This window comes from Narcine bancroftii, chromosome 5 (assembly GCF_036971445.1).
Source record: "Narcine bancroftii isolate sNarBan1 chromosome 5, sNarBan1.hap1, whole genome shotgun sequence".
NCBI lineage: Eukaryota > Metazoa > Chordata > Chondrichthyes > Torpediniformes > Narcinidae > Narcine > Narcine bancroftii.
Genome location: NC_091473.1, coordinates 102,721,080 through 102,747,606, shown reverse-complemented (window position 1 = coordinate 102,747,606; position 26,527 = coordinate 102,721,080). Strand labels below are relative to the sequence as shown.

At 41.2% G+C, this 26,527-nt stretch overlaps 1 protein-coding gene across 10 annotated transcripts in view; it reads right to left on the bottom strand.

The window, feature by feature from the left end:
• The window catches only part of patj (PATJ crumbs cell polarity complex component), a 307,050-nt gene that overhangs the window by 16,668 nt on the left and 263,855 nt on the right, over positions 1-26,527 (bottom strand). For all 10 annotated transcript variants that reach the window (XM_069938547.1, XM_069938545.1, XM_069938548.1 and 7 more), the window contains 7 exons: positions 19,716-19,909; positions 14,414-14,561; positions 13,167-13,253; positions 11,417-11,531; positions 9,119-9,156; positions 4,819-4,941; positions 2,705-2,809 (listed from right to left, as the gene is read on the bottom strand). In XM_069938547.1, the coding sequence (XP_069794648.1) occupies positions 2,705-2,809; positions 4,819-4,941; positions 9,119-9,156; positions 11,417-11,531; positions 13,167-13,253; positions 14,414-14,561; positions 19,716-19,909 (810 nt within the window). The remainder of the gene's footprint in view (positions 1-2,704; positions 2,810-4,818; positions 4,942-9,118; positions 9,157-11,416; positions 11,532-13,166; positions 13,254-14,413; positions 14,562-19,715; positions 19,910-26,527) is intronic.

Sequence of the window (26,527 nt, the reverse complement as noted above, 5' to 3'; positions counted from 1 at the left end):
TCAGGCCTGAAATGTCAGTTATATACCTTTACCTCTTATGGACGTAGCGAGACCTGCATTCCTGCGTTTCTAATACAATCTCAGGGTCTGCAGACTTTTGTAGTTTCACTCCATGGTTTATTGTATGCATTAAAAAAATAATTACAACCTATAACTAACCAGGGCAAATATGGAAGCTCATTCAGTAACATGATACTGCAATAGAATCAAATAAATGTTTAACCCTGAGGGGGTTAACTGTAAAAAAAATTTCTAAATAAAGGAATGATTTTGTTTAAAAAAGAGAAAATGTTATTTGATTTATTCAGTTTTGATCTCATAAATATAAAGCCTGTGAGACTGGTTTCATAATAAGAAAAAATATCTTTATTTTCTCAGTTAGAGTGAGAAATGTAAAGGGTAAAAAATGTATCCCAATGGGTGAAAAAGTCCCCATTAACAGATCTGCTGTGGTTTGTACGCAATATCAACAAACACCCTCAGCCTTTCCTTATCTCATTACTACACCTGCTATACAAACAGATTAAATCATGCAAAAACCAAGCAAGAGGGTGTTAATTGTTCCCAGGAGACCATAATCTTTAGTTAACAAACAGCATTTTAAAACTCTTAACATTCTATTGAAGACAGGCAGATAATCAACTACATCCTTGTCATTTGCATGAATGAATGCATTATTTGACCTTCTGGTTAGAATATGGCCAAAAAGCTGATAGCAAATACATGTTGTTTACTAATGACAAGGTTCTGTGGATTATCTGTGCAATACATACACACCAGAACAATTGCAGAGAGAGAAAAAAAAGGCTGCAAAAGCCCTTCTGATTAAAATTCTCCAAAATGCAAGACCTTTGCTCAAAAGACCTGTGGAAGCATAACATTTTAGTTTATTTGCAGCTTTATGTAATCTCATGGTAAAAGTCTGATATTATGAGGTTCTTTCTTCACCAAGTAATCTTTTTCTCATTGTTTTTTTTTCTTTAAGAAATTGTAAGTTATATCAATTTGAACTCAGTCTAAGCAGGAGACTGGTACACAAATCTGGAGCTAGAAAATATGTATACATACATGCAATCCAGCACTGTGTGAGAAATCTAACCAAATGAAGTGTAGAGATGTATCCAGTTACAGTGCTTCTCATTCAGGAGTTCATGGATTGAGATGCCTGGGAAAACTGCGGCTGGCAGGTAGTACTTGTAAGACTCTCAGTCCATAAAAATAGAAGGCATGGTCATCCAAGTTTTGTATCTATTAAACCAATTCTCTCACTGAAGTAGCTTACAGGGTAGGCTGCAGGAATGCGTGAAGTTCTGTGGTGGCCTCATTAATACACATACTGTATATTTCAAATGCATTGGGAATGTATCCGAATTAATTTCAAATTCAAGGTCTGTTGAGTTGAGTGAAAAATGGATGCACCAAGAATGAACATTTGTGTCACAATACATTTGGAATATAAGTAGAGCTCCCTGATGTGGAGCCCTGTAATTCATGCATAAATGGCACTACAAATGTGAATAATTGTATTATTGCCTCATATATCCCCAGGAGGAGAAACAGACAAGGTTATAGTTACATCTCTGGTTCATCGTCAGTTAGTTGCTCTTACTATTGGTCTCAATGATTTGGTCTATGAATGAGTAATGAAAACAGTTACTGGTATCAACTTATAAGTTGTCTTTCATGTGTTAGAATTGTGAGGGAATATCCAATGCCTATTAAGAAAACAGACACTGACAAAACTGTCAAAATTAATAAATGAACAACATTCCTTATTGGATAAGATCCTGGAAGGAACCCAGAATACAATGACTGCTCTGAGAAATGTGAACATTTGTTTTGGATAGTGACAGAAATTCTCACAACCAAAACCTCAACTATGATTCCAAAGATGCTCAGTCAACAGCATTTCCCATTTTATTGATTTACTTGGCATAAGCTCTACTATTAAGATACAAACATGACAACATTTAAGTGACAGCATAATTTGTTTGTGTTTTTATAAGCTCTTAATTGCTTTTGATATTCTTTCCAATGCATAATAGCGCCGGAAAAATGTTTCTTGAACGGTAGCATTAACTTATGCCAAAAAGCTATGAAATTGAGCCCAGCATATGTTTATTCTGATATAGAGAAAATGCAATTGTTCCTAATGGAGTTCTAACTAGAGACTGAAATAATTTATAGTTTTATCATGTGGGACACAGCTTTGATAAACAAATATTAAGGATGCAAAATCTTTAACAGATTTCTTGTGAAATCCTGGAGGAAATATTTCTTATTTCTAATTTATTTTATTAGAGGACATCCTCTATACTTTAAAATATTGTAGCAGTACACAACCATAGTTATTATCCTTGTTTTATTTGTGTTTCAATTACTAGAGAGACCAGTAGTTATCAAAGCTGAATTCATAGGAAAGCAAGAAGCATAAATTTTAAGGGTATAAAGCATTATTGTCCAAGTGTTACAGTTACACTTGATACAATTCACATAAGTATGCACATGATCATTAGAACCGTTCCATGGGTGGCCCTGAAATATCTAGATACCAACAGATCTAAACACTGCCAAATCTTGTGTCTTTCACCCAGACTAGAATCCTTATCCCTGGTTGATGTGGTAATGCTTGCCAGCAATACTCTACTGCTTTTGAAAGAGTGTTATCTACTCCACACAGCTGTTACTGCCATTATTTCAGTACCTGAAGGATAATGCTTCCGTAGGCATTCTTCAATAGATTAACTGCTTCTGCATGAGATAGTCCATCCAGGGGCTGGCCATTAATGCTGACAATCCGATCCCCAACCTTGTATTAAAAAAAACCTCATTAATTGCAGGAGAAATTAATTTCAAACAAGCAGTTAACACTCTCAGGGCTGGATCAGCACATGACAGGTTTTTATTTTGATTAAAATTCCAATTACTTGGAGTTTTACTGTAATTATTTCCCATGAGTAGCTTTGATAGAGTTTGAAGTGGCTGCAAGTGTATAATCATGAAATCACAAGAGATACAAACCTAAAATTCTACAACGTGTACTTCCAAGATTTCAAATATCAATTTGTGCATTGAGGGAACTGTGATAAAATACACCCAACATCAACAATTTTACAAGGATGAAAATTTTGAGATTTCAGGCTGTAAAGGACAAGTTTGTCTTTGATATCTCTGCTTTGTGGCCCTTACTTGCTCTCACAATGTTGAGTTTACATGACAGAATATATTGAAAAATAAGTTCTTAAAACTTAACAGCACGATTACTCATCTTATGGCGACTCAGCAAAATGGCTGTTTCAACAGGACTTCTTCTAATTCAATCAAGAGGCACTGAGCTGTTGTCAGGATTTCCCCTCAGAGTGGCAGAAAAGAACAAGAATCATCCCTTGACACCTTTTTGCAAAGCTTCAGCATAATACTGAGGAGGTCAGAACGTAAGTCACAGACCAACCTGTTTTGCTGCAGATGGTATTTGGCATGGATTACAGAAAAACAACCACAACAGTTAAAGGTCATTTATCAGTTGTTCAGAAACCTGTGCAGGATTGTTTACACATTTTTGAACAAGAATAAATCATTATGATAATTTGGATTGTGTATAAAATAACAAAATGATTGATAATAATGTATTTGCCATTGGAAAAGGGAATTGGCCTTATATTTGGGTGCAATAGATTTTTACTGTACATAAAAGTATAGTAAGAAGTGTATGATGTAGTTAAACTTCATGTCAAGATCATACCCAATGTTCTCTTTGTCCAGCATCCAAATATGTAACAGCACAGTTTAATTGCTATGTGAACTCTTTGTTCTTGTCTTCTTTGGTTTGGCTTCGCGGACGAAGATTTATGGAGGGGTATGTCCGCATCTGCTGCAGGCTCGTTGGTGACTGACAAGTCCGATGCGGGACAGGCAGGCACGGTTGCAGCGGTTGCAAGGGAAAATTGGTTGGTTGGGGTTGGGTGTTGGGTTTTTCCTCCTTTGTCTTTTGTCAGTGAGGTGGGCTCTGCGGTCTTCTTCAAAGGAGGTTGCTGCCCGCCGAACTGTGAGGCGCCAAGATGCACGGTTGGAGGCGATATCAGCCCACTGGCGGTGGTCAATGTGGCAGGCACCAAGAGATAACCTTTCTGTTATCTATCGGGGTACTCTTTACTGTACTGAAAGAACTATAACCAGCTAAATACACAAAACATTAGCTGCATTTTAGCAGCAACTTAGAAGGATTTGATAAAAATGGAACCATCAGCAAAAGGATGATCAGAGGAAGTGACAAATACAAGAAGAAGGTAGATGTGAAAAAAATAGAAAAAGCACTGATTAAACGACAGATAGAGAGATTTGAAAGAAAACAAGGAAGTAACAAAATTGTTTTGCAAAGACTCTTTCTGAAAGTTATTTGCGGTAGCCTTTTGCAGCCTTGTGAGATATTCTGGGCAGATAAATTATTCCCTAAAATTGTGAGGTGTTCTTAAGGAACATAAACAACAAATCAAAAGCTGAAAAAAATTGTGCAGTCAATCATGGACTGATCAAATATTTAAAGAACGCTTCATACAGCACTAATAGATTAGGGCTAATCAAGCCTTTTCTCAATATTATACCTCTAATTGTTTGTGTTAAAACATTTGACTAATACACCAAGAATGAAGATCAAAAGAATGTAAAAATGAAATAAATAATTAATGCATTGAAGCAATTTCCATAATGATAAGTGTTAAACAATTTGGCTTATTGAAGATATTTAGTATGATATTTAACTGGTGCAATATGATTGCACCAAATGCTGCAGATTAGAAATAAAGCATATGTTACTTCTACCTTTAGCTTGTGCGTGCGTGCAGCTACTCCACTGGCTTGAATCATGGCAATGAAGATGGGCACATCACCGAGAGGGCTGCCTTTACCACCGGCTATGCTAATTCCAAGGGCATCATTTGCTTCCTTCATTAAAAAAAAATCAGTCTTTTCAATTACTGAACTAAAGACATATCTGAATTGGGAGATGAACTAAACAGTGCTTAATTTATCAAATGCATGGTTCCTGTGATTTGTGTAAGAGTCTGCTCAACACCAGAGTCTATGCTTTAGGTGGTCCTATCAAATACTGAATCCAAATGAGCTGCATTTACTCACAATAATGCAGTTGTACAGAACAATTCTAAACAATTCCTGTCTGTATTAAATTGAAATAACTACTCAGGGTTCAATACTACTTTCCTGAAGTTAATTGTTGCTGCCTTAATATTTGCTTCAGAAAGTTATTTATATGGTTGAAGATTTAGGAGTTACAATGGCAGACACCTCACTTATAGCTTGGTGCTAAATAGGTTGGTGCTGAAGGTTTAGGAATTTTTTTCAGAGCTTCATATAGATCTTGGTGTGCAAGTGCATAGCTCCTTGAAAGTGGGAAAACAAGTACAGAGGGTGGTACTTGCCTTTATGAATGGGGGAACTTGTATAAAAGTTGGTATGTCTCATTCAGATTGGCGCATTGCAAGTAGTATGTGACGGCCTTGGAGAGAGTGCAAAAGATGCTCACTGGCATAATGCCCAGATTAGTTCTTAGGAGACAATGGATAAACTGGGATTGTGTTCTCCACAGCTCTAAAAGCTGTGGGGCAACCTGATTGATGTATATATAATTATGATAATTCTAGATAGGGTTGATAGTCAGTAAAATTCTAGAAGACATACTGTATATACTCATGTAAGAGTTTTTTGGACAAATTTTTTTTGGGGGGGTTGACTTTTACACAGGTTATACTTTGACCGTGGTAAGTACCTGTGTTGTTCAAGGCGTTGGGAGCTTGGATGGTCGGGACTAGGTGGTAAGTCTGCGTTTGGGACATCAGGTGCTCAGATGGGTGGGCAACCGGGGCAAGAGTCCGTGGTCGGTGCATCATGAGCTCCAATGGGCGGATGGCTGGGGTGAGGTTCCACAGAAAGGCCGTTGGGAATTCTGGTGGGCAGTCGTGTAACCAGGGCGTTGGGAGTTCAGATGGGCAGGCAGTTGGGCATTGGTAGCTTGGATGGGCAGGTGGTCGTGGCGTCTGGAGCTCAGATGGGCAGTCAGTCAATGTGTCGGCAGCTTGGATGGCCAGGTGGTCATGGCATCGGGTGCTCAATGGGTGATGGCCAGGGTGAGGTTCACGGTTAAGCCATTGGGAGCTCGAATGGGGCCAAAAATAGGAGGGGGGGAGGTCGACTTTTACATGGGTCATATGGAAACCATTCAATTTTTGGGCCAAAAAAAATGGGTGGTCAACTATTACACAGGATCGACTATTACATGAGTATATATGATAGATTTTAAATGGAGAGGGGCTAAATTTATGGAAAGCATGCTTTCTTTACAAAGGGAGTGGTGGGTGCCTGGAGCACGCCACTAGGGCAAATAGAAGCAGATACGATTGTCACACAGTTAGTGCCACATGGGCTGTGTTTAAATCAGGTGGGTTTTCTTTGGGTGCTTTGGCTTCCTCCACCTTTGTAGGTTAGTTGGTTGCAATTGGGCAGCATGGGTTTCATGGGCTGGAAGGGCCTTCTACCTTGCTGTATTATTAAAATTAAAAATAAATTAAGAAGCATCTGGATGGCAAGAGGATAAGCAAGGGATGGAGTGATATAGACCATGTTCAAACAGATAAAATATTTAAATTGTATCATGGGCAGGACAGACCTGACAGGCCAAAGGGCTTTTTCCTGTGCTATACTGTTTTATACTTTATATTCCATGTAAATGTTGGAGTGGAATGTGAATGCAACAATTTCCAAGCTGAATTCTGCCACTCTGCAATACAAGATATTTCAGGCTGTAAATCATACTGTGCTGATGTAATGTTTGCATTTGATGTTAATTAAATTATTCTCTGTACAATGTCTCTGTGGAAGGTTGTCCAAAAAAAAGCAAGATAATCTTGCACTTAGGTTCACTCACAGCTGCCTGAGTGGATCCTAATTGGGTTAGGAAGCCCACTCAGTTCTCACCTCCTTCACTCCAAATCCTCATAGAATACAAGAAAAGCAGGAGTATGCAGTATGTCTCTGCATACCTGTTTTAGTGCTAAATAAGATTCTGCCTATCTTTTACCTCAGAGTCACTTCCCTACATATATCCCATATTTCTATATTCCCTTAATATCTAAAAATGTATTGATCTTTGATTTAATATCTTCTGTAAGTGAGCCTCTACAAAGTTAATGGGAAGAAAATTTCAAAAATTCACTGGTTTTTGCATGAAGAAATGTCTTCTTATCTCTTTCCTCATTAACAGAGCCCTTATGTTGAAACAATGATTCATCCACCCGAGATGGGTCAGACAGGGGAAACGTCACTCTACCTACACTGTTAAGCCTTATAAGAATTGTGTACACTTAAAAAAAAAATTGCATCTCATATTTCCCAATTCAACAGGCAATAGTCCCAATTTTTCCTCACTAAATATTTTACATCACTCTTGCTGCCACATATTCATCCTTCCTTGGGTAGGGATACCAGATCTATAGGCTATATTGTAAATACAGTCTCACCTCATATAAGACATCACTATTCTTGTTCTCAGGCCCCTATTCCTCTACTTTCTGATGCAAAAATCTGTCCAAATGCCCTTTCAACATAGTTCAGTAAAATTCCCATTATCTGGAATTCAAGCAACCAACAGTCTCAAGCAACTGGCAAAAAAATTGCAGAAAATAAATAGGTAAAAAATATGAAAGTTTAAAATCAGCTGCCCCAGAATTCACCAATCACACAATTCACAATCTCAAGCAACCAGAAAATTCACTTAACCGGCATCTACCAAATGCCATATATGGCAGATACTTTGGGTTTTACTGTACTTGCAACTACCTCCACTTCTGGCAGCTGCCTCCATGTAACCACTACCCTTTGTGTGAAGAACTTTCCTCTCGGGCACATTAGTTATCCTCTAGTCTTTTGAAACATCACTTGTGGCTAGCTATCTCCTCCCTTGCCTCCTTTTGCATGCACATCAAATCAAGCTTGGAGTTTTATTCACTCTTATGCATTCCAAGACATTCATTATCTTCACCTTTTTAATGACAGGCAGGTGCTCCTCAACTTATGATGGGGTTATGCTCCAGCAAACTCATTGTAAATCAAAACAAACCGCAAGTCGAAAAAGAATAGGTATACCTTGTATAACACTGACAGCCACAGTCCTGTATCAGTCCCCACTCTAATCCTACTGCCCCACTCTCCCCCAACAGCACTGTATCACTCACTGCAAGCTTTCTGACTGAACTAAAAGAAGTGATTGACCAAGGAGGCTACAAAGAATTCAATTTAGAGGAATTATCAATGTTTATTGGAAAAATCAACAATGCTTTCGATTACCTTTCATGTATTACATGAAAGTAAATAAACAACAGTCATACTATTGTACCATCGTAACTTTGAAAAATCGTAGGCCGGACTACCCTAAGTTGGGGAGCACCTGTATTCTGATGTTCCCCTTCTTGAATCACTATTCTCCACATCCTTATCCTTGTCAAATACAGATGAGAAGTATTTATTAAGGATTTCATATTACCTGGCTCCACACATAGATTCCTCCTTTAGTCCCTAAAGGGACCCTGGCTTTCTTTTTACTTCTGATATACTGTATTTATAGAATGTCTTGGGATTGTTCTTAATCGTACTAGCCAAGGAACGTCATGGTTCCTTTTTGCCCTCCCAATTCCTTTCTTAAGTTCGGTCCTGCAAACTGTTTATTCCTCAAAAGACCCATATTATTCCAGCTGTCTATACCAATCAAGCTTTTTTTGTCTTGATCCAACTTTTTACCTTTCACCCTTACTGTAATCTACAGGCCCTGAACTCTTTCAAACTCTTTTAAAAGACTTCCAGATGTCAGATGTCATTTTACCTGCATCTGCTCCAACCTACTTTCATCAGGCCCTTGCTGAACTGATCCTTTCCCCCAATTTGGCTATAGCTTGAGCTCCAACTTTATCCCATTCCATAATATCTTGAAACTTATGGACATTATTCTCAAAGAGTTCCCCTAATAATGTTTCCAATACTTGCTCAGTTTCATTTCTTAAGATTGAGTCAAGTATAGTCTTGTGTCTGGTAGGACTATCTATATGTTACTTACCCTTGTTATTTCCACAGTTCTCAGTCCTGTATCAGAACCTAAAAGATAAAATTTGAAACAAAATTCATGATTAGTCTTCTCCACACATCTACTCTCTGTATTAAAAAAAACATTGCCACACACGTCTCCTTTCAAATTTTCCCATCTCATCTTAAAGCAATGCTCTCTATTATTTGACATTTTGACCCTGGGGAAACGATTCTGACTAGCTATCCTACTTATGTCTCTCATAATTTTATGAACTTCTATCAGGTTGCCCCTTAAGCTTAAAGATAAAACACTCAAAATTCAGAAAACATTCAGGTGAATAGCTTCTGTACCTTCTCTAAATCTCCACCTTTCCTGAACTGTGGAAAGCAGAACTGCACACAATACTTCAAATGTGACTGAATGTGATTTTATGCAATATGACTTCCTAATTTTTATACTCAAAGCTGACCAATAAAGGCAAACGTGCCATACACCTTCTTTAACACCCTATCTACTTTTGTTGTCACTTTCATGGAGTAACAGACTTGCACCTTAAGATCTCTCTATATATTACAGGTGCTCCCCTACTTATGATGGTCTGACTTAATGATTTTTTGAAGTTACGATGGTTTGAATCTGTATTTTCAATTTCAAATTCCAATCTGTTCCTGCGCTTGCGATATGTGGTATGCTACTCTCTTGCAATGCTGGGTGGTGGCAGCATTGTGTGACCGTGTCGTACAGCATATTCTATCACGATGCTGACTCAACCACGTTCGCAGTTTCAATGCTTCAAATATTCTTCAGCTTTCAGCTGTGCATGTTAATAGTTTTTTTTCAGTGTGTAATAAAGGTATTCAAAATTTAATTATAATAAATGGTAGGTGCGATATTCTTTATTGACTTACAATTTATTTGACTTACGATAGGTTTGACAGAACGCAACCCCATTGTAAATTGAGAAGCACCTGTAATATTCCTAAGGTTCCTAATATTTATTGCTTTACTATCCTTTTGCACTTGCCCTCCCAAAATGCACTACCTTATTCTTGTCCAGATTAAATCCCATCTCCCCTTTCTCTGGCCAATTTTCAGCTAATCAACATCCTGCTCTGTCCTTTGACAACATTTCTCACTGTCCACAACTCCACCAATTTTTGTATCATCAGCCTAGTGTGATTTCCAGCAATCTCCTTTTGATTCCAGGTTCAGCAACAGCTCTCACCTGCAATACATTCTTTTACTTTCTCTCCTCGAAATGCCCTCAGCAATCTAATAACCAATCAACTCCATAAACATTGGAATCACCACACCAACTCTAGTCTCTTAAGAGATGATCCTTTTGTCCCAGACCTCCTTCCTCCTCCCTCTCTGCAATTTAAAACCAAATTATTTTCTCCTTTTTCCAATTATGCTGAAGAGTCTTTGCCTACAAATTTTACATAGGGGATGCCTGGTCTGCTGAACACTTCCAATATCTTGTCTTTTTTAATCATGAATAGTGGTCAACATTTAAACAGTTAAAGGAATTCATTTTAAGAACATCCCTATCTTCAGCGATGGCAGAGACCAAATGTGCACATTAAAGACAAGCCATGTACAACCACAAATCCTGAGTGTATGAAAACATCACCAACTAATGGCTTCCCTCCAGTTTATAAGCCATTCTGACTTGCAGTACATCTTCATATTTGCATTGTCACTGCATTCAACCCTGGAACTCCATAACCAATGGCACTTTGGAGTACCATCGTTAGAGGCACTACAGTAGCTCACCACCACCTTATGGATGGACAATACATTCTAGCTTGGTGTTTTGCACTGTATTTGCAAAAAGGAACATTGAAGGATATTTATGTGAAACTTTGCCTCAGAAAATGCATGATAAATTAGTTTACACATGTTCTGTGGAAGGATTGTGGGTTCAATGTCAAATGCATTTTTGATTAAAAAAAAATTCCCCTTGACATTAGTGGTAGTTGCACATCAGTATCCTACTGCAGAAGCAAATTCATTTCTGCTTCTTCAGGTGCGTCGATGGAATTCAGCTTTCCCTTAAGAATCAAAGATCAGTGTTGGAATATCTATTTAACCAGACAGAAGAAAACATAATATTCTACTGGAGATTTAACTTTAACGTGGATGATATGGAAGAATTTCGTTCATCTGGATGACTGTTTGACAGCATTGATCACCCACCTATTGCAGAAATTGCCAATGTAGTAAAGATGAAAATTTACTCCAAATTGATCAGAGATTACATCTGCAAACAGTGGGCATACTGTAAGGTCACTGCAGACATATTAATCACTATTTTTAACATTTTACCTGAATTCCTCTGTGAGGAGTCAGCTGAATTTTTCATGGTGCCAGTGATATTTTGTGAAGTGGTCACGGTAGCCCCAAAACTAGACAGATTACTAATGGCACTTTCTTGGCTCACCTAAGTTAGATCAAAAGAAATTGCAATTAATCTGGGGTATCCAATTAAAAAAAGAAGTCAATTTGATGTGCATCAATTGGGATTCAAATGAACACCCAATTCATTCGATTTTTGACTAATCTTTTGAGCTGTTCAACAATAACTGAGCAGTGAAAGATGAGTTTATGTTTAATTCCAGTTTCTGCTTTGTAAATCATATTTGAATCATTGTACAGATCAAGATAATGGACTTGGAGAATAACAATTAATTCTCAATTATCTGAGCAAAATGTTTGTTTCTTTCCCTTTCTCTTATCAACCACCTAACCCTATATCCCTCATCCCCACATATCACAATTTAAGTCCATAACACAGTGAAAATTATGATAGAAGAAATCAAACACCAAACCCAAAAACTTTGACAAAAAGAAATAAAACTAGTAAAGGTCAAAAATAATCATCTGGGAGTGATATTCTGAGTGCAACTCCTTCCCACAAATGGAAATTTACTTTCCTCAATCAGACCTTGATTTGTTGTATTTTCATTTTACAACTTTGCTGAAACCACCTAGCAGTGCATGTGATAATTAAGAATTTATGTTTCAATAAAATAAATCAGTGTAATTTTAATTTGGAACCAAAGTGTTTCTTTAAAAAAACTTTAATTAGAAAATAATTAAAGAGATTTAAAAAAAAATCTGTTGTCAACTAATTTGCAATGAATTAAAGGCTTGAAATTCTGCTTAGAGGATTACTTTCAGTTCGGCGGGCAGCAACCTCCTTTGAAGAAGACCGCAGAGCCCACCTCACTGACAAAAGGCAAAGGAGGAGAAACCCAACACTCAACCCCAACCCACCAATTTTCCCCTGCAACCGCTGCAACCGTGCCTGCCTGTCCCGCATCAGACTTGTCAGCTACCAACGAGCCTGCAGCTGACGTGGACATTACCCCTCCATAAATCTTCGTCCGTGAAGCCAAGCCAAAGATTTGGAAGCCAGGAATAATTATAATTTCCCCCAGTAGTTATTCTTTCCCTCATTCATGAATTTTACATTTTATCAAATTTAATTCTTCATCTATTTTCAATTATTAACAAAAAAGTTAGTGCTTTCAAAATGTCGTTCACCCCCTATTTCATGAATGGAGAATAAAACTGTAGATACAAAATTGTTCAGGTTTGTGTTGTGCAATAAAACAATTGTTCCCATGACACACCAGCATAGACATTTATTTTACTTATGCATTGGTTTTCACAGAGATTAACTGATCCCCAATATTTTGATACAATCTTGAATTTGCAATAATGGATAAAAAGGAGTCTGATATATTCATCAAGACAATGTAAATATTCAAAATGATATTGAGCTTCATGTATTACATCACTGGCAAATATCCCCAGCAGAAAGGCAATCTGATTTCAGATCTGTTCATACGTCACTTGTCACCAGTGTTCCAGACCCACTATAACTACTTTTACACAATTTAATTGAATTGCATTTTGATATTCCAATGAACTGAAAAGATATTGTCTGAGGGCCAGGTATTATTCTAATTAACATATCATTGATAAATTGAATGATAAGATATTGTGATTAACTTTCAGCAAATTCCATTGTGAAATGGACCTTAGTGTTTAAATGACAAGTGATCCTGACCTGACTGCCTTGTGATGCACTCCTCGAGGATATCCATGAGCCTGCCTTCAGACGGCCAACTTCCAACTGAACTAATCCTTGAGCACACTGAAAAAAAACATGTTTGGATATAAAGAACTCCAATGCTATGCTACCAAATTAAATGCAATATTATTAAAGGGTAATAGTCTGGAAATTCTGTCATCCAACAGGTGCTTTACATGGCCTTGAACGATCAGAAAATGATGCAGAATTTTTAATGACTTAGATTTCACAGTGAGTACTGAAGAATCAGTTCCAAACTCATTTTCTTCTCATTTGTGATTAATTACATGCTATGGGGCTGGACCAAGTGAGGAAAAGGCTTAGCAACAGGAAATATCTTTAAACAAACTGAAGAATGTTTACTGAGAGACACAGGAAGGTTAAATTGGAGTGAGTAGCAAATGTTTTCTTAAGGACTGTCTGGCCACCCGATGAAGGGTCATTGTTCTGAAGCATTAACTGTTTCTGTCTCCACAGAATGATGCTTGATCTGCTGAATGTTTCCAGCACTTCCTTCTTTTTATTTTGGGTGTGCTGGATGTTTATAACCAGAGACTATTTCAGTTATGCCTTATTCCTGGGAAATTAAGTATCCAATGACTACCAACCCCTATGATACTAATCAAAGAACATGCTTATTCATTGTTGAAAATATGCCACCCAGGAATGAGTTTGATTATTGTTACTGAATAGTTTCACTTTCAAAAATATTCAAGTTTCAATAATTGAATGTTGATTTTCATTTATTGATTCAATTGCACTATAAAAATGGATCAGGTGCATTTTTCAAGTGAAGCCTTCCATAATCTTTATGGTGGCCTCTCTGAATGTTCTGCTAATTTTTCAGACATCTATATCTGTTAGTATGATAGTCATTCAATTACAGAGGAAGTATCCACTCCCACATCCATTCCTAGTACTCAATTACACCCTAAACCACCCACAATTTACAAATCCCATTCCAACTGACAACATTACTTAAAGAGTTCCAGTGGCAGAGGGATATTATACAAGCTATTTCATGGTTTACATCCAACACCCCAAATATGCATAAAAATTCAAATGACCCAATATTGACACCGCTCATACACACCTCTGAAAATCACTCCCCAGGAATTCTGGATGAAACTGATGCAATTTTCCCAGAAAGCACTATATTAGTGCCATTTTATGTGGGCTTGAATTTCTGGTTCCCAGATTTAATGCAGTTACTCCAAGTTTACCTTTAGTACTGTTGCCACAGTTTCTTGTGAAGCCTTTCGCATATCTTCTCCATTTACTGACAAGATTTGGTCACCTTGCATAAGCCTCCCATCGAGTTCAGCAGCCCCACCTTTAACAATGTCGGAGATAAATACCCCAGTTCCAATCCTGTTAAAATATTTATAGTGAGTTCAAATATTCTAGTGATTTGACATGACATGTTGCTGAAAAACTTCAGATAAAATTGCATATACTTTGGCGTAAATATATATGAACTGATGTGATAAGATTAAAATACTTACTATTATTCTACCCATTTTTCCTTAGTTGCTCATGAATGAGGTTCCATGAGTCTAAATGGTCAGAAAATGGTTCTCAGAGGCCAAGGATGTGCATCAGGACATAAAAGGAAAACATTTTCTTTGAGTCAGTACCTGCTTCTAAATTTTTCGTCAGTCATGATTTTGAGTTTCTTTGACAACTTACTGAGGCCAACATGAAAACAAAGAGTGTTTCTGGCTGTCTGTAAAGAACTGAGATCATTATATTTGTATGTAGAGAAAGTTAAAGATGAGGCCATGACATCTGATTTGATATGCAAAATATTCATCAGAAAAACTGGACCATCACTAAAGATTGACTGGAATCCCAGGATTCCACATAATCATTAGATCTTTAGAATATTAAGAGGAGTGAGGATGGTTTGTACGGGAAAGTAAAAGACTAGTCACAATCTCAAGATTCAAGATTCAATTTATTATCATGGTAATAAAACAGTGTCACGTTTGCATGATTTTTTTTTTGCCTCTGCAAGGCAGACAGATTCACCACCGGCAGGAATTGCCTAAGCCTCTCTTACAGTCTTAGTCATACAGTCAGGCTTACAGACAGAGAGAGAGAGGCAAAAGAGAGTTGCACCCAGAGTTATTGAGCGTCCGTAGGTTCGCCTCCAGCGCTCCTGCAGCCACACAGAATCCATTCCAAACCATTCGCAACTTGAGCTCCAGATCCAAACTTCCGACATGGTCAAGAACCCTTCAGCGCCCTCAGTACCTTTTCATGTTCCGGTTCCAATACCTGGTACCCCTCTAGCTAGTTTGAGCTCGTCTCCAGATGTCCCGCAGGACATCTCCCCTGCTTCTCCCTCTCAGACAGAGCACGATCTTCCTGTCCTCTGGTGCCCTGCTCAAGTCATCCACTTCCTCGGGGTCTGCAGCCCCTCAGCCTGCCGCCAATTAATAGGCGCTGCCATCTTGGGCATAGACCCACGGTCCCAAGGTTTCAAATAAAACCACCATTGGTTCCATTCAAATGGGCAACTGGACCCCACGGGAGTACTGCATCTTCCTCGCTCCCTGCAGTTCTGCACCAGTGGCAGAGCTGCACAGCTATAGTGGCCCCGGCAGCGCCGCCATCTTTGCTATTAAATCTTATTAAATGTAGAATAGATACAAAGGATAGATTGGCCTACTGCTACTGTTATTACCCATGCTCCTTCCTGGAAAATGCCTTAAATTTTATTCAGCCCTTATTCAAGTGGTCTAGATTATTTGGCTACTAATAAGGCTGAAGCAATGCCCAGTTTCTAACCTGCCTTTCAAACACAATAAATTTTACTGTTTGAGTTGTAGAAATCCAAGCAGCTGACACCCACTTTCCTCTAAATATTCTTCAGCCACTAATATTAAAACCTTAAACTTAAAGTTATGTAGCAACAATTCTGTGGAACATACAATTCCTTAAAGATTGTTAGTGAAACTAATTAGGCTTTGCACTTCTATTTTGCTTCCTTATTTATGCAATATTCTCTATCTTTGTAAGGTTAATCTCATTGATGTGAAACAGACTCAGTTACTACAGTATACTTCCTATTAATCGAAAATTGAACAACTGGATTTCTGAATATCTGAAAGATTTTTTGGGTATGACATGACGTCACAATTTTTAAAAAAGTTGAAAAAGAAAGTGGAGAAGGAAGTCAGTGCAAATGGAGCTAAACAGGAAATAACTGCTTCAAGTAAGGGATTCAAACAGCTAGAAAATCAAAATGGATTCAGCTTAGGAGAGAGAGCAGAGTTTAAGTACTGTTCCAAACCAACATGTTTTAAGGAGCTCTTAATTACTTCTTATTTGGCAAGCAAATTAGCAACAATTTGCTTTGTTAAACTGTGCAAAGGTGTTCAAATGCTGAACACTAAATTAAAAACAAACACTAATTTTCCAAATGATAACTAATAAGAACTGACAGAGCGAAGATTTAAATCCAACGGCTCATTTCCCCCCCCATCACGGCTGAGGTGCTGATTCTTACTTACAGATACAGAGGTAAGCCACTAATTTGGCTCCATCATTGGGCACAGTGCAGTTGGGGAAGACTGGTTTGATGATGTACATGGTGGAGACTAGGGCCTCTAGGCACTGTGGGCTGGGCTGAATGATCAGCAACTCGATCCAGAGTTTGAGGAAAGCCACGAGAGAGCCATACACCTCCAGGACATATGCATAGTCCCCACCTGACTTCATGATGGTGGTGCTTAGCTCGGTGTAGCACAGCATGCTGATGGTGGAGAAGATGCTGCACACGGTCCAAATGATGAGTGAGAAGCCCACCAAGCCTGCCTCCTGCACCATGCTGGTGGGGGGGGGGGGGGGATGAAGATGCCCATCCCGTTCCTCAGTGTGATGGTTCGCTTCAGGGTCATGTCGGCTGCCTCCCCCTGCCCTGGGGCTTAGTCCCAACTCGGGCTCACCCCCTGTTCCCCATTTGCGCTCACCACCAACATCTTCTCCTTCACCTGCCCTAGCTCCTGCACTGAACCCAAGCCTCGCTTCTTTAAATTTGACATGAGGTTATGGATTCCTCGAGTTTGTGCCGGCTAATTTACACCTCATTAGCGTACATTTCGAACGGTGGGAGAAAAATGCAGCCCCTGGGGAAAACTCACGCAGACACAGGGAGAACTCCTTACAGACTGAGTAGGAGTCAAATCTTAGTCCTGATCGCTGGTGCTGTAAAGGTGCTGTGCTATCCGCTATGCCAACCGTGCTGCCTCCAAATGTCAAATATCTCTCTCACTCTCTGCATTTTCTAACTGCACTCCCCAAAGGCCCTCATTGAATTTTTATTCTTTTACTCCACAAGCAGCAGAAATATTTTTTTCTAGCCCATCCATCGAGCCTCCTTAAAAATTTCAATTAAACACTCCCTTTAACACCCAACCGAGGATTTTATTCCCTGGAATTTGTATAATTTCTTTCTTCAAAATTTATATACCTTCCCAACACTTCTTTGGAGGCCAAAATATCCCAGCGAAGGTACAGAGCTCAAGACAATGCATAGCAACTCAAGACTGCTGTAGCAAGACTTTTGACTTTGTACTCTAATCCTGTTCGAATAGTGGTTGGCGTTCCAATAGCTTTTGTGATTATTTTCAGTAGCATTTATGATGTTTAGCATCAATGATCTTCAGACCTCCACTACTTCGAGTGAAGAATAGGCCACAGATTTGGACCTTTGCTGATTGTAAATAAAGCAATTCCATTTATAATTAACCATGTTACTTCATTTTTGTCATTGGGAAGCTTATACCCCACCATCAGGTAACAAGTAACAAGTGGATGGAGCTGAAGACTGTCATGGGTTACAAAAGAATATTGACAGGATTCAGAATTGGGTGGAAAAGTGGAAGATGGAGTTCAATGTGGATGTGTGAAGTAATATATTTTGGAAGGGCAGAAGGCTGTGTACAGGGTTAATGATCAGTTATTTAGGAGTGTGAATGAACAGAGTGACCTTGGAGTCCAAATCCATACCTCTCTCAAGGTTGCTGTGAAGATTGATAGGATAATTAAGAAGGCCAATGGGATCCTGGGCTTCATTAATAGGGGGATTGAATTCAAGAGTTGATAAGTCATATTGCAACTCTACAAATCTCTGGTGAGACTACACTTGGAGTATTGTGTTCAGTTCTGCTCACCTCATTATTGGAAAGATGTGGAAGGTATGGTGAGGGTGCAGAGGAGATTTACCAGGATGTTGCCTGGATTGGAAAATCAGTCTTATGAGGCAAGGTTAGCAAAGCTGGGATTTTTATCTTTGGAGTGTAAAAGGATAAGAGGAGACTTAATAGAGGTCTAGAAGATTATGAGAGGCATTGATAGGGGAGACAGCTAGTGCCTTTTTCCGAGGGGAGGAATAGCAAACATATTTACAAAGTGAAGGGAGGGAAGTTTTCAGGGGTGTTTATTTTTTACACAGAGAGTTGTGGATGCTTGAATTGCCTTGCCATGGATGCACGTGGAGGCTGAAATATTAGGGGCATTTAAGAAACAGGCACATAGATGGAAGTAAAATTGAGGGTTATGGGTAGAGACGGTTTAGTATTGTTTTAAGGAATATATGGCTCGGCACAACATTGTGCTGTTGTGATCTATGTTCTAAGTACTGGGAATAGCAACAGTCCTAATGAAGATCCTTGTTAGACACCACTAACGACACAGTGAAATTTGAAACCTAGTCAATTATCATTGCTCCTCAGGCATTTTCCTAACTTGCTCAATAATTAACCTTCAATTCCATGCTAATTGCCATTTACAATTCCTTACAAAGAACTTGTCATCCGGAATTTTGAAGACCATATAGATATCATCCATAAAACTTGTTCATTATCATCGTCATTCTCCAAAAATTCAATCAGATTTCTCAGGCATTACTCATTCCAATCAGGTGAATATATTTTAACTTACTTCCTCTTATATCTACCTCATTTAAAAAATAAGATTTCATAATTTTTCATGCAATAAATGGAAACTTTTAGACCTCGTGGGAGATTTTGTCAAAAATACAGATTCTGAGTTGTTTGTGTTTGAACGAATGTTCAGTTATGATGAGTTTTCAGTTGAGGAATGAGTGACCTACATGTTGGTGATGACATTATGCACCAATAAAGTTGAAGAAATAATGCCTGGAAGTGCCCTGTCTTTCTTAGGGTTGGGATCTCAACTGGGAATAGCAAATATCACTTTAAATTAAGAGTAAAATTATTTGGTTTCATGCATAATAAAAACAAATAAATGATTCCAATTTCTGGGATTCTATTCTTAATTATATATGTTAATAATTTCCCCAAATCACACATTAAGCTAACTGGTCGATAATTCTCTTGTTTTTCTGTTTAAAAAGGAGACAGACAAATTCAAGTTGAACAAACACAATTTTCCATCTTCTTGAATCAAGAGACTTCACTGTGTGGAAGTTGTACAATAATAATAGTGCAATATTTGGTTTTTAACATGGGTCGGGAAGGAAGGTGATCGGCTCACCGCTTTCCTACGATACTCAGGCCGAGTCCTCTTCCAACTTTCTTCTGGAGATCCACAATGAATATATCTAAATTCTCTTCATCTTTGTACTGTGCTTCATCCCTGAATACAGTGAGCCGCACCTTCTGTGGTGTCTGTCTCAAGGCTGTGATTGCTTCTTCATGGGTTGCATTCCGTAAATCAATTCCATTTACCTGTAAGGAAGCAAAATCCATCTTTCTAGATTCATAATTTAAGATTTCAAATACAACCAATTATTCTGAGAATCTTTCATCCAGGATAGCATTTCACTGTTGTTTCCATCATTCTCATTCTCGATTTTCTCTTCTTCCTTTCTTCAATTGCTTATTCTTTGTGACCATTTTTTATGTATTTCCTCTTATATCTACCTAAGTTTTCATAAGAAAACAATAGTAAAATATTGCATGTGGAAACCTACAGTGAGAGTGATCCACCATGAAGCACAGTCTAGATTAATGGTTCTCAACTATTCTTCACCTACAGAAGACCTTTAGGTATTCCTTTACTTACTGCAGATCACCTACAACAAACCCAGTTTGGGGAAGGGGTCGGAAATGGCAGGAAACATGCTCCAGTCCCGGCGCAGACAACAGATGAGATTTGTGTTATGTTCTGGTTGGAAAATATTGTGAGAATTTTAATGCTTTTGTTATTAAAATTTCAACCCTGTTTTACTTATTACTGTTTGTATTTGTGCTTGTTGTGTCACATGGACCACCTGTACCAAACCCATAGATCAGGGGAAGATAGGTCACTGCCATGATCAGGGGCAGAGAGGCCATGATTAGGGGGGGGAGTGTCAGGTCTCAGGGGCCATGATCGGGGGGAGAAAGGGGGGCAGCGATCAGGTGGAGAGAGACCACTGCCATGATTGGGGGGGTGTGTCAGGTGTCAGGGGCCATGATCGGGGGGAGAAAGGGGGGCAGCGATCAGGTGGAGAGAGACCACTGCCACGATCGGGGGGGGGGGGGAGTGTCAGGTGTCAGGGGCCATGATCGGGGGGAGAAAGGGGGGCAGCGATCAGGTGGAGAGAGACCACTGCCACGATTGGGGGGGGGGAGTGTCAGGTGTCAGGGGCCATGATCGGGGGGAGAAAAGGGGGCAGCGATCAGGTGGAGAGAGACCACTGCCACGATCGGTGGGGGGGGAAGAATGGTGGGCCACAACAAGCTGCTGCTGCAAATGCCAGCCCGGTTCACAGTGATGGCCCAGTGCGGGAGTGTGGGAACAATAGCTGTCTTCCTTATCTATAATCCCCCACGTCACTGGAGGATTATGGGTAAGGAAAATGGCTATTCCTCCTGTACTCCCGCATTGAGCCATCACCGCCAACAGGAGTGGCACATTGCAGCAGCCACCCCCCCCCCCCATTCGCAGTAGCAGCATACCAGTGAGGGGGGGGGGGTGGGGGCGACTGACAGGGGAAGGGGCAATTGACAGTGGGTGGTGGGGACTGATGGGGGGTGGCATCTGATGGGGGGAGCAACTGATGTGGAAGGGTGACTGACGGAAAGGGGCAACTGATGCGAAGGGGCGAATGATGGGGGGCAACTGACGGGGAAGGGGCGACTGATGGGAAGGGGTGACTGACGGTGTGGGGGGTGGGGGGGGGAGAATGATCGTCGATTCTTCCCATGAATGTATGACAGGTCACTCACTGTTTCATCACACGGTTGGGATCCCCCTTAAATTACAAGGTTGGCCATTTGTCAGGTAGGTCTGGCTGAGATTTGAAAGGTGCCTTTCACGACCCAGTAATCGCACCCAGGTCCCAGGAGGGCTACCCCGGTGCTGCTATTTGAATGCACCTATTTCCTCAGGAGTTTGTAGAGGTTCAGTATATCATTGGAAACCTTGGCAAACATCTACAGATGTGCAGTGGAATGTGTGGTGACAGGTTGCGTCATGATCTGGTATGGGGGCACCAATATCTCCTAGTGGAAAGTCCTGCAAAAGCTAGTGGACATAGGCCAGCACAACAAAGGCAAAACCCTCTCCACCATCGAGAACATCTTCAGGGAGCAGCAGCAATCATCAAGGATCTACACCCACAAGGGGGGAAGGGGAGGGGATGGGGAAAGGGTAGGGGGAAGGGGGGAAGGAGAGGGGAGGGGGAAAGGGGAGGAGGAAGGGGGAAGGAGAGGGGAGGGGGGAAGTGGAGGGGGAAGGGGGGAAGGAGAGGGGAGGGGGAGAGGGGGGAAGGGGGGAAGGGAGGGGGAAGGGGAGGGGGAAGGGAGGAAGGGGAGGGGAGGAGGGAAGGGGAAGGGGAGGGGGAAGGCAAGAAGGGGAGGGGAGGAGGGAAGGGGAGGGGGAAGGCAAGAAGGGGAGGGGAGGGGGGGAAGGAGAGGGGAGGGGAAGGGGAGGGGGAAGGGGGGAAAGGGAGGGGAGGAGGGAAGGGGAAGGGGAGGGGGAAGGCAAGGGGAGGGGAGGGGGAAGGGGGGGGAAAGGGGGGTAAGGGGAGGGGGAAGGGGAGGGGGGAAGGGGAGGGAGAAGGGGAGGGGGGAAGGGGAGAGGGAAGGGGAGAGGGAAGGGGAGGGGGAAGGCAAGAAGGGGAGGGGAGGGGGAAGGGGGTAAGGGGAGGGGAGGGGGGAAGGGGAGGGGGAAAGGGAGGGGGAAGGGGGGAAGGGGAGGGGAGAAGGGAAGGGGAAGGGGAGGGGGAAGGCAAGAAGGGGAGGGGAGAGGGAAGGGGGTAAGGGGAGGGGGAAGGGGAGGGGGAAGGGGAGAGGGAAGGGGAGGGGGAAGGCAAGAAGGGGGGAGGGGGGAAGGGGTAAGCAGAGGGGGAAGGGGAGGAGGGAAGGGGAGGGGGAAGGGGAGGAAGAAGGGGAGGGGGAAGGGGAGGGGGAAGGGGAGGGGGAAGGGGAGGGGGAAGGAGGGGGAAGGGGAGAGGGAAGGGGAGGGGGAAGGCAAGAAGGGGGGAGGGGGGAAGGGGGTAAGGGGAGGGGAGGGGGAAGGCAAGAAGGGGAGGGGAGGGGGAAAGGGGGTAAGGGGAGGGGTGGGGGAAGGGGAGGGGGAAGGGGAGGGGAGAAGGGAAGGGGAAGGCAAGAAGGGGAGGGGAGGGGAAAGGGGGTAAGGGGAGGGGGAAGGGGAGGGGGGAGGGAGAAGGGGAGGGGGAAGGGGAGGGGGAAGGCAAGAAGGGGGGAGGGGGGAAGGGGGTAGGGGAGGGGGAAGGGGAGGGGGAAGGGGAGGGAGAAGGGGAGGGGGAAGGGGAGGGGGAAGGGGAGGGGGAAGGGGAGGGGGAAGGGGAGGGGGAAGGGGAGGGGGAAGGGGAAGGGAGAAGGGAAGGGGAAGGCAAGAAGGGGAGGGGAGGGGAAAGGGGGTAAGGGGAGGGGGAAGGGGAGGGTGAAGGGGAGGGGGAAGGGGAGGGGGGAAGGGGAGGTGGAAGGGGAGGGGGGAAGGGGAGGTGGAAGGGGAGGGGGGAAGGGGTGGGGGAAGGGGAGGTGGAAGGGGAGGGGGAAGGGGAGGGGGAAGGCCTCTGAATTTCCTCTTTCTTGTTTGAAGAGATGGCTAAAAGGCACAAGATGAAGCTTGTCTTAAAAAAAAAGACTTTTGCAGAAGTTTTCAAAGAACACATCCACAATCCAGAGCATAAAATGTTGTTGAAGAAGATGATGGTCATCAGAGCATTCCATTCCAGAGAACAGTGGCAAATTTGCATCTAATAAAGATGATTATGAACATGCAGAAAAATTACCTGAAGAATTCACGAGCAAAGGGACCAGTCAGAATATTAATAAAATCAGAGTAGGAGGCGACAAGCATGTGCTTGTTTTCTTTGTATTTGAGGAACACTCATAAACAAAATCTCCATCTTTACTGGGACCTTCACTGGAACCTGAAGCTGTGAAATTCCAGTAAAGGGATTAAAACACTGAAGTCATTCCTTTTGAAGAGGGTTTTAAATTCAGTAATTTTAAGAGTGCCTTGTTATGATTGTGAGTTGAAGTCTATGGTGATCAGCATTGAGTTGGTAGATGCACAAGAAGCAATGTCTTGATGGAATATCATTGTGTACATTTTCTTTGAACAATACTTGTGTTTTAGGTGCAGTAATGTGTTTTTTATTTGTTTAACTGATTTTTGTATGTTGACCATATTTTATTTTACTTGCGAGGGCTCTTCAAAAAAAACGTTAGAAAATTATATCACAAAACAAACAGTGAGATCTTTATTTAAGTTTTTGACCATATTGGAATAGAGCAGTGCAGATTATTATTTTGGTCTCTGCAGGAAAAAAATAGAAACATAGAAACACAGAAGATAGGAGCAGGAGTAGGTCATTCGACCCTTCGAGCCTGCTCCGCCATTCAACGAGATCATGGCTGATCTTAAAGTTCAGTACCCCGTCCCCGCCTTCTCTCCGTAACCTTTAATAACCTTATGCTGAAGAAATAGATCTAATTCCCTCTTAAATATATTTAATGAACCTGCCTCCACTGCCCTCTGTGGCAATGAATTCCACAGATTCACCACCCTCTGGGTAAAGAAATTCCTCCTCATCTCGGTCCTAAATGGTTTGCCTATTATCCTCAAACCATGGCCCCGGGTTCTGGATTTTCCCATCATTGGAAACATCCCATCTGCATCCACTCTGTCCAGTCCTGCCAGAGTTTTATATGTCTCTATGAGATCCCCTCTCAATCTTCTAAACTCCAGCGAGTACAATCCCAATTTGCGCAATCTTTCCTCATAAGTCATTCCTGCCATTCCAGGTATCAGCCTGGTGAATCGCCTCTGCACTCCCTCCATTGCAAGAACATCCTTCCTTAGATAAGGTGACCAAAACTGCACACAAAACTCCAGGTGGGGTCTCACCAAGGCCCTGTACAGCTGCAGTAAGGTATCCTTGTTCCTATACTCAAACCCTCTTGATATGAAGGCCAACATACCATTTGCCTTTTTAACTGCCTACTGTACCTGCATGCTCGCCTTCAGAGACTGATGTACAAGTACCCCTAGGTCTCTCTGCACTTCCCCATCTCTTAATCTATTGCCATTCAAATAGTAATCTGCCCTCCGGTTTGTATTACCAAAGTGGATAACCTCACATTTATCCACATTGTAGTGCATTTGCCATGTATCTTCCCAGTCCCTCAATTTATCCAAATCACACTGGAGCTTCCTGACCCCCTCTTCCGTGCCCACAACCCCTCCTAGCTTAGTGTCATCTGCAAATTTGGAGATATTACATCCAACCCCCTCATCCAGATCATTAATGTAAATTGTGAACAGCTGGGGTCCCAGTACAGATCCCTGTGGTACCCCACTCGTCACCGCCTGCCACTCAGAAAACGAGCCATTTATCCCAACTCTCTGTCTTCTACCTGCCAGCCAGTTCTCAATCCACATCAATACTTTGCCCCCAATCCCATGAGCCTTGATTTTGTAAGCCAGTCGTTTATGCGGGACCTTATTGAAGGCCTTTTGGAAGTCCAGGTACACCACATCCACTGGCTCTCCCCCATCTATTTTACCTGTCACCATCTCAAAGAATTCCAATAGATTTGTCAAGCACGATTTACCTTTTGTAAATCCATGTTGACTCCGTCCGATCCCTTCTCTGCTAGTCATATGCTCCGCTATTGCATCCTTAATAATGGATTCCATCATTTTGCCCACTACTGATGTAAGGCTCACCGGCTGATAATTCCCCGCTTTTTCTCTACCCCCCTTTTTAAATAGTGGGGTAACATTAGCTACCCTCCAATCCATGGGTACTGATCCTGAGTCTATCGAGTTCTGGAAAATAATTCTTAAAGCATCTGCTATCTGAATGGCCACTTCCTTGAGTACCCTAGGATGTAGATTATCAGGCCCTTGGGATTTATCTGCCTACAATCCTGTTTACTTAATTAATAATAATTATTAACATCATCTTGCTCAGTGACTGTTAAGTAATTTGGCTCTATCTCCTGATTTGTACCTTTATAGTAAATTGAGCTTTTCAGTCCAACACCAACTTGAGCATGTAGCCTCCTGATCTGCTAAGCAATTCACCATGATAGTGGCCTGTCAATGACTTCAATAAGTTTGAAAACTATTCCAGCTGATATCAGTAAGATTGAAAGGGTGTAGAGAAGATTTTATAGGATGTTGCCAGGACTTTAGGCTCTGAGTTAGAGGAAATGGTTAAACAGGTTTGGAGTTTATTCCCTGGAGTATAGAAGAATGAGGGGAAATTTGATAGAGGCATTTAAAATTATAAGGGTAGGTAAGTTTTTTCCACTGAAGGTAGGTGAGATCAAACCAGAAGACATAGATTAAGGGTGAAAAAGGAAAAATATAGAAGAAACATTAGTGGAACTAGGTAGAATATTAGTTCAGCACAGACAAGAAGGGCTGAAGGGCCTGTTTTCCATGCTGTAATGTTCTATGATATTTGCTCAGTTAATTTTCATTCCTTTCATTCACATTTTTCATTTGGATATATTTCTTTCTTCTTGGGTATCGTTATAGTTACCAATAATTAGAAATTCTGCATGGCCTGCAAGAAGAAGAATCTTAGGGTTGTATGTTTTCTTTCATAGTAAGTTGAAATATGTAGTTGCATTATTTTACTATTAATTAAATAATATTAAAATACAAATGAAACCTCTGTTTTGAATCTATTTTTACAACCTTTAGTTTTAAGTTATATATGTAAGCTAATTAAATTTCCTCAAAAAGCTGTGTACACCACAACAGGAATTCCAATAGATGGCACAATTGTCCAATCTAAAATTTCTGATGTCTATTTTGAGAAACCAAATATTTGAGCTCTGCCTATCAGGTTCAGGGCTCAAAACAGGCTTTTC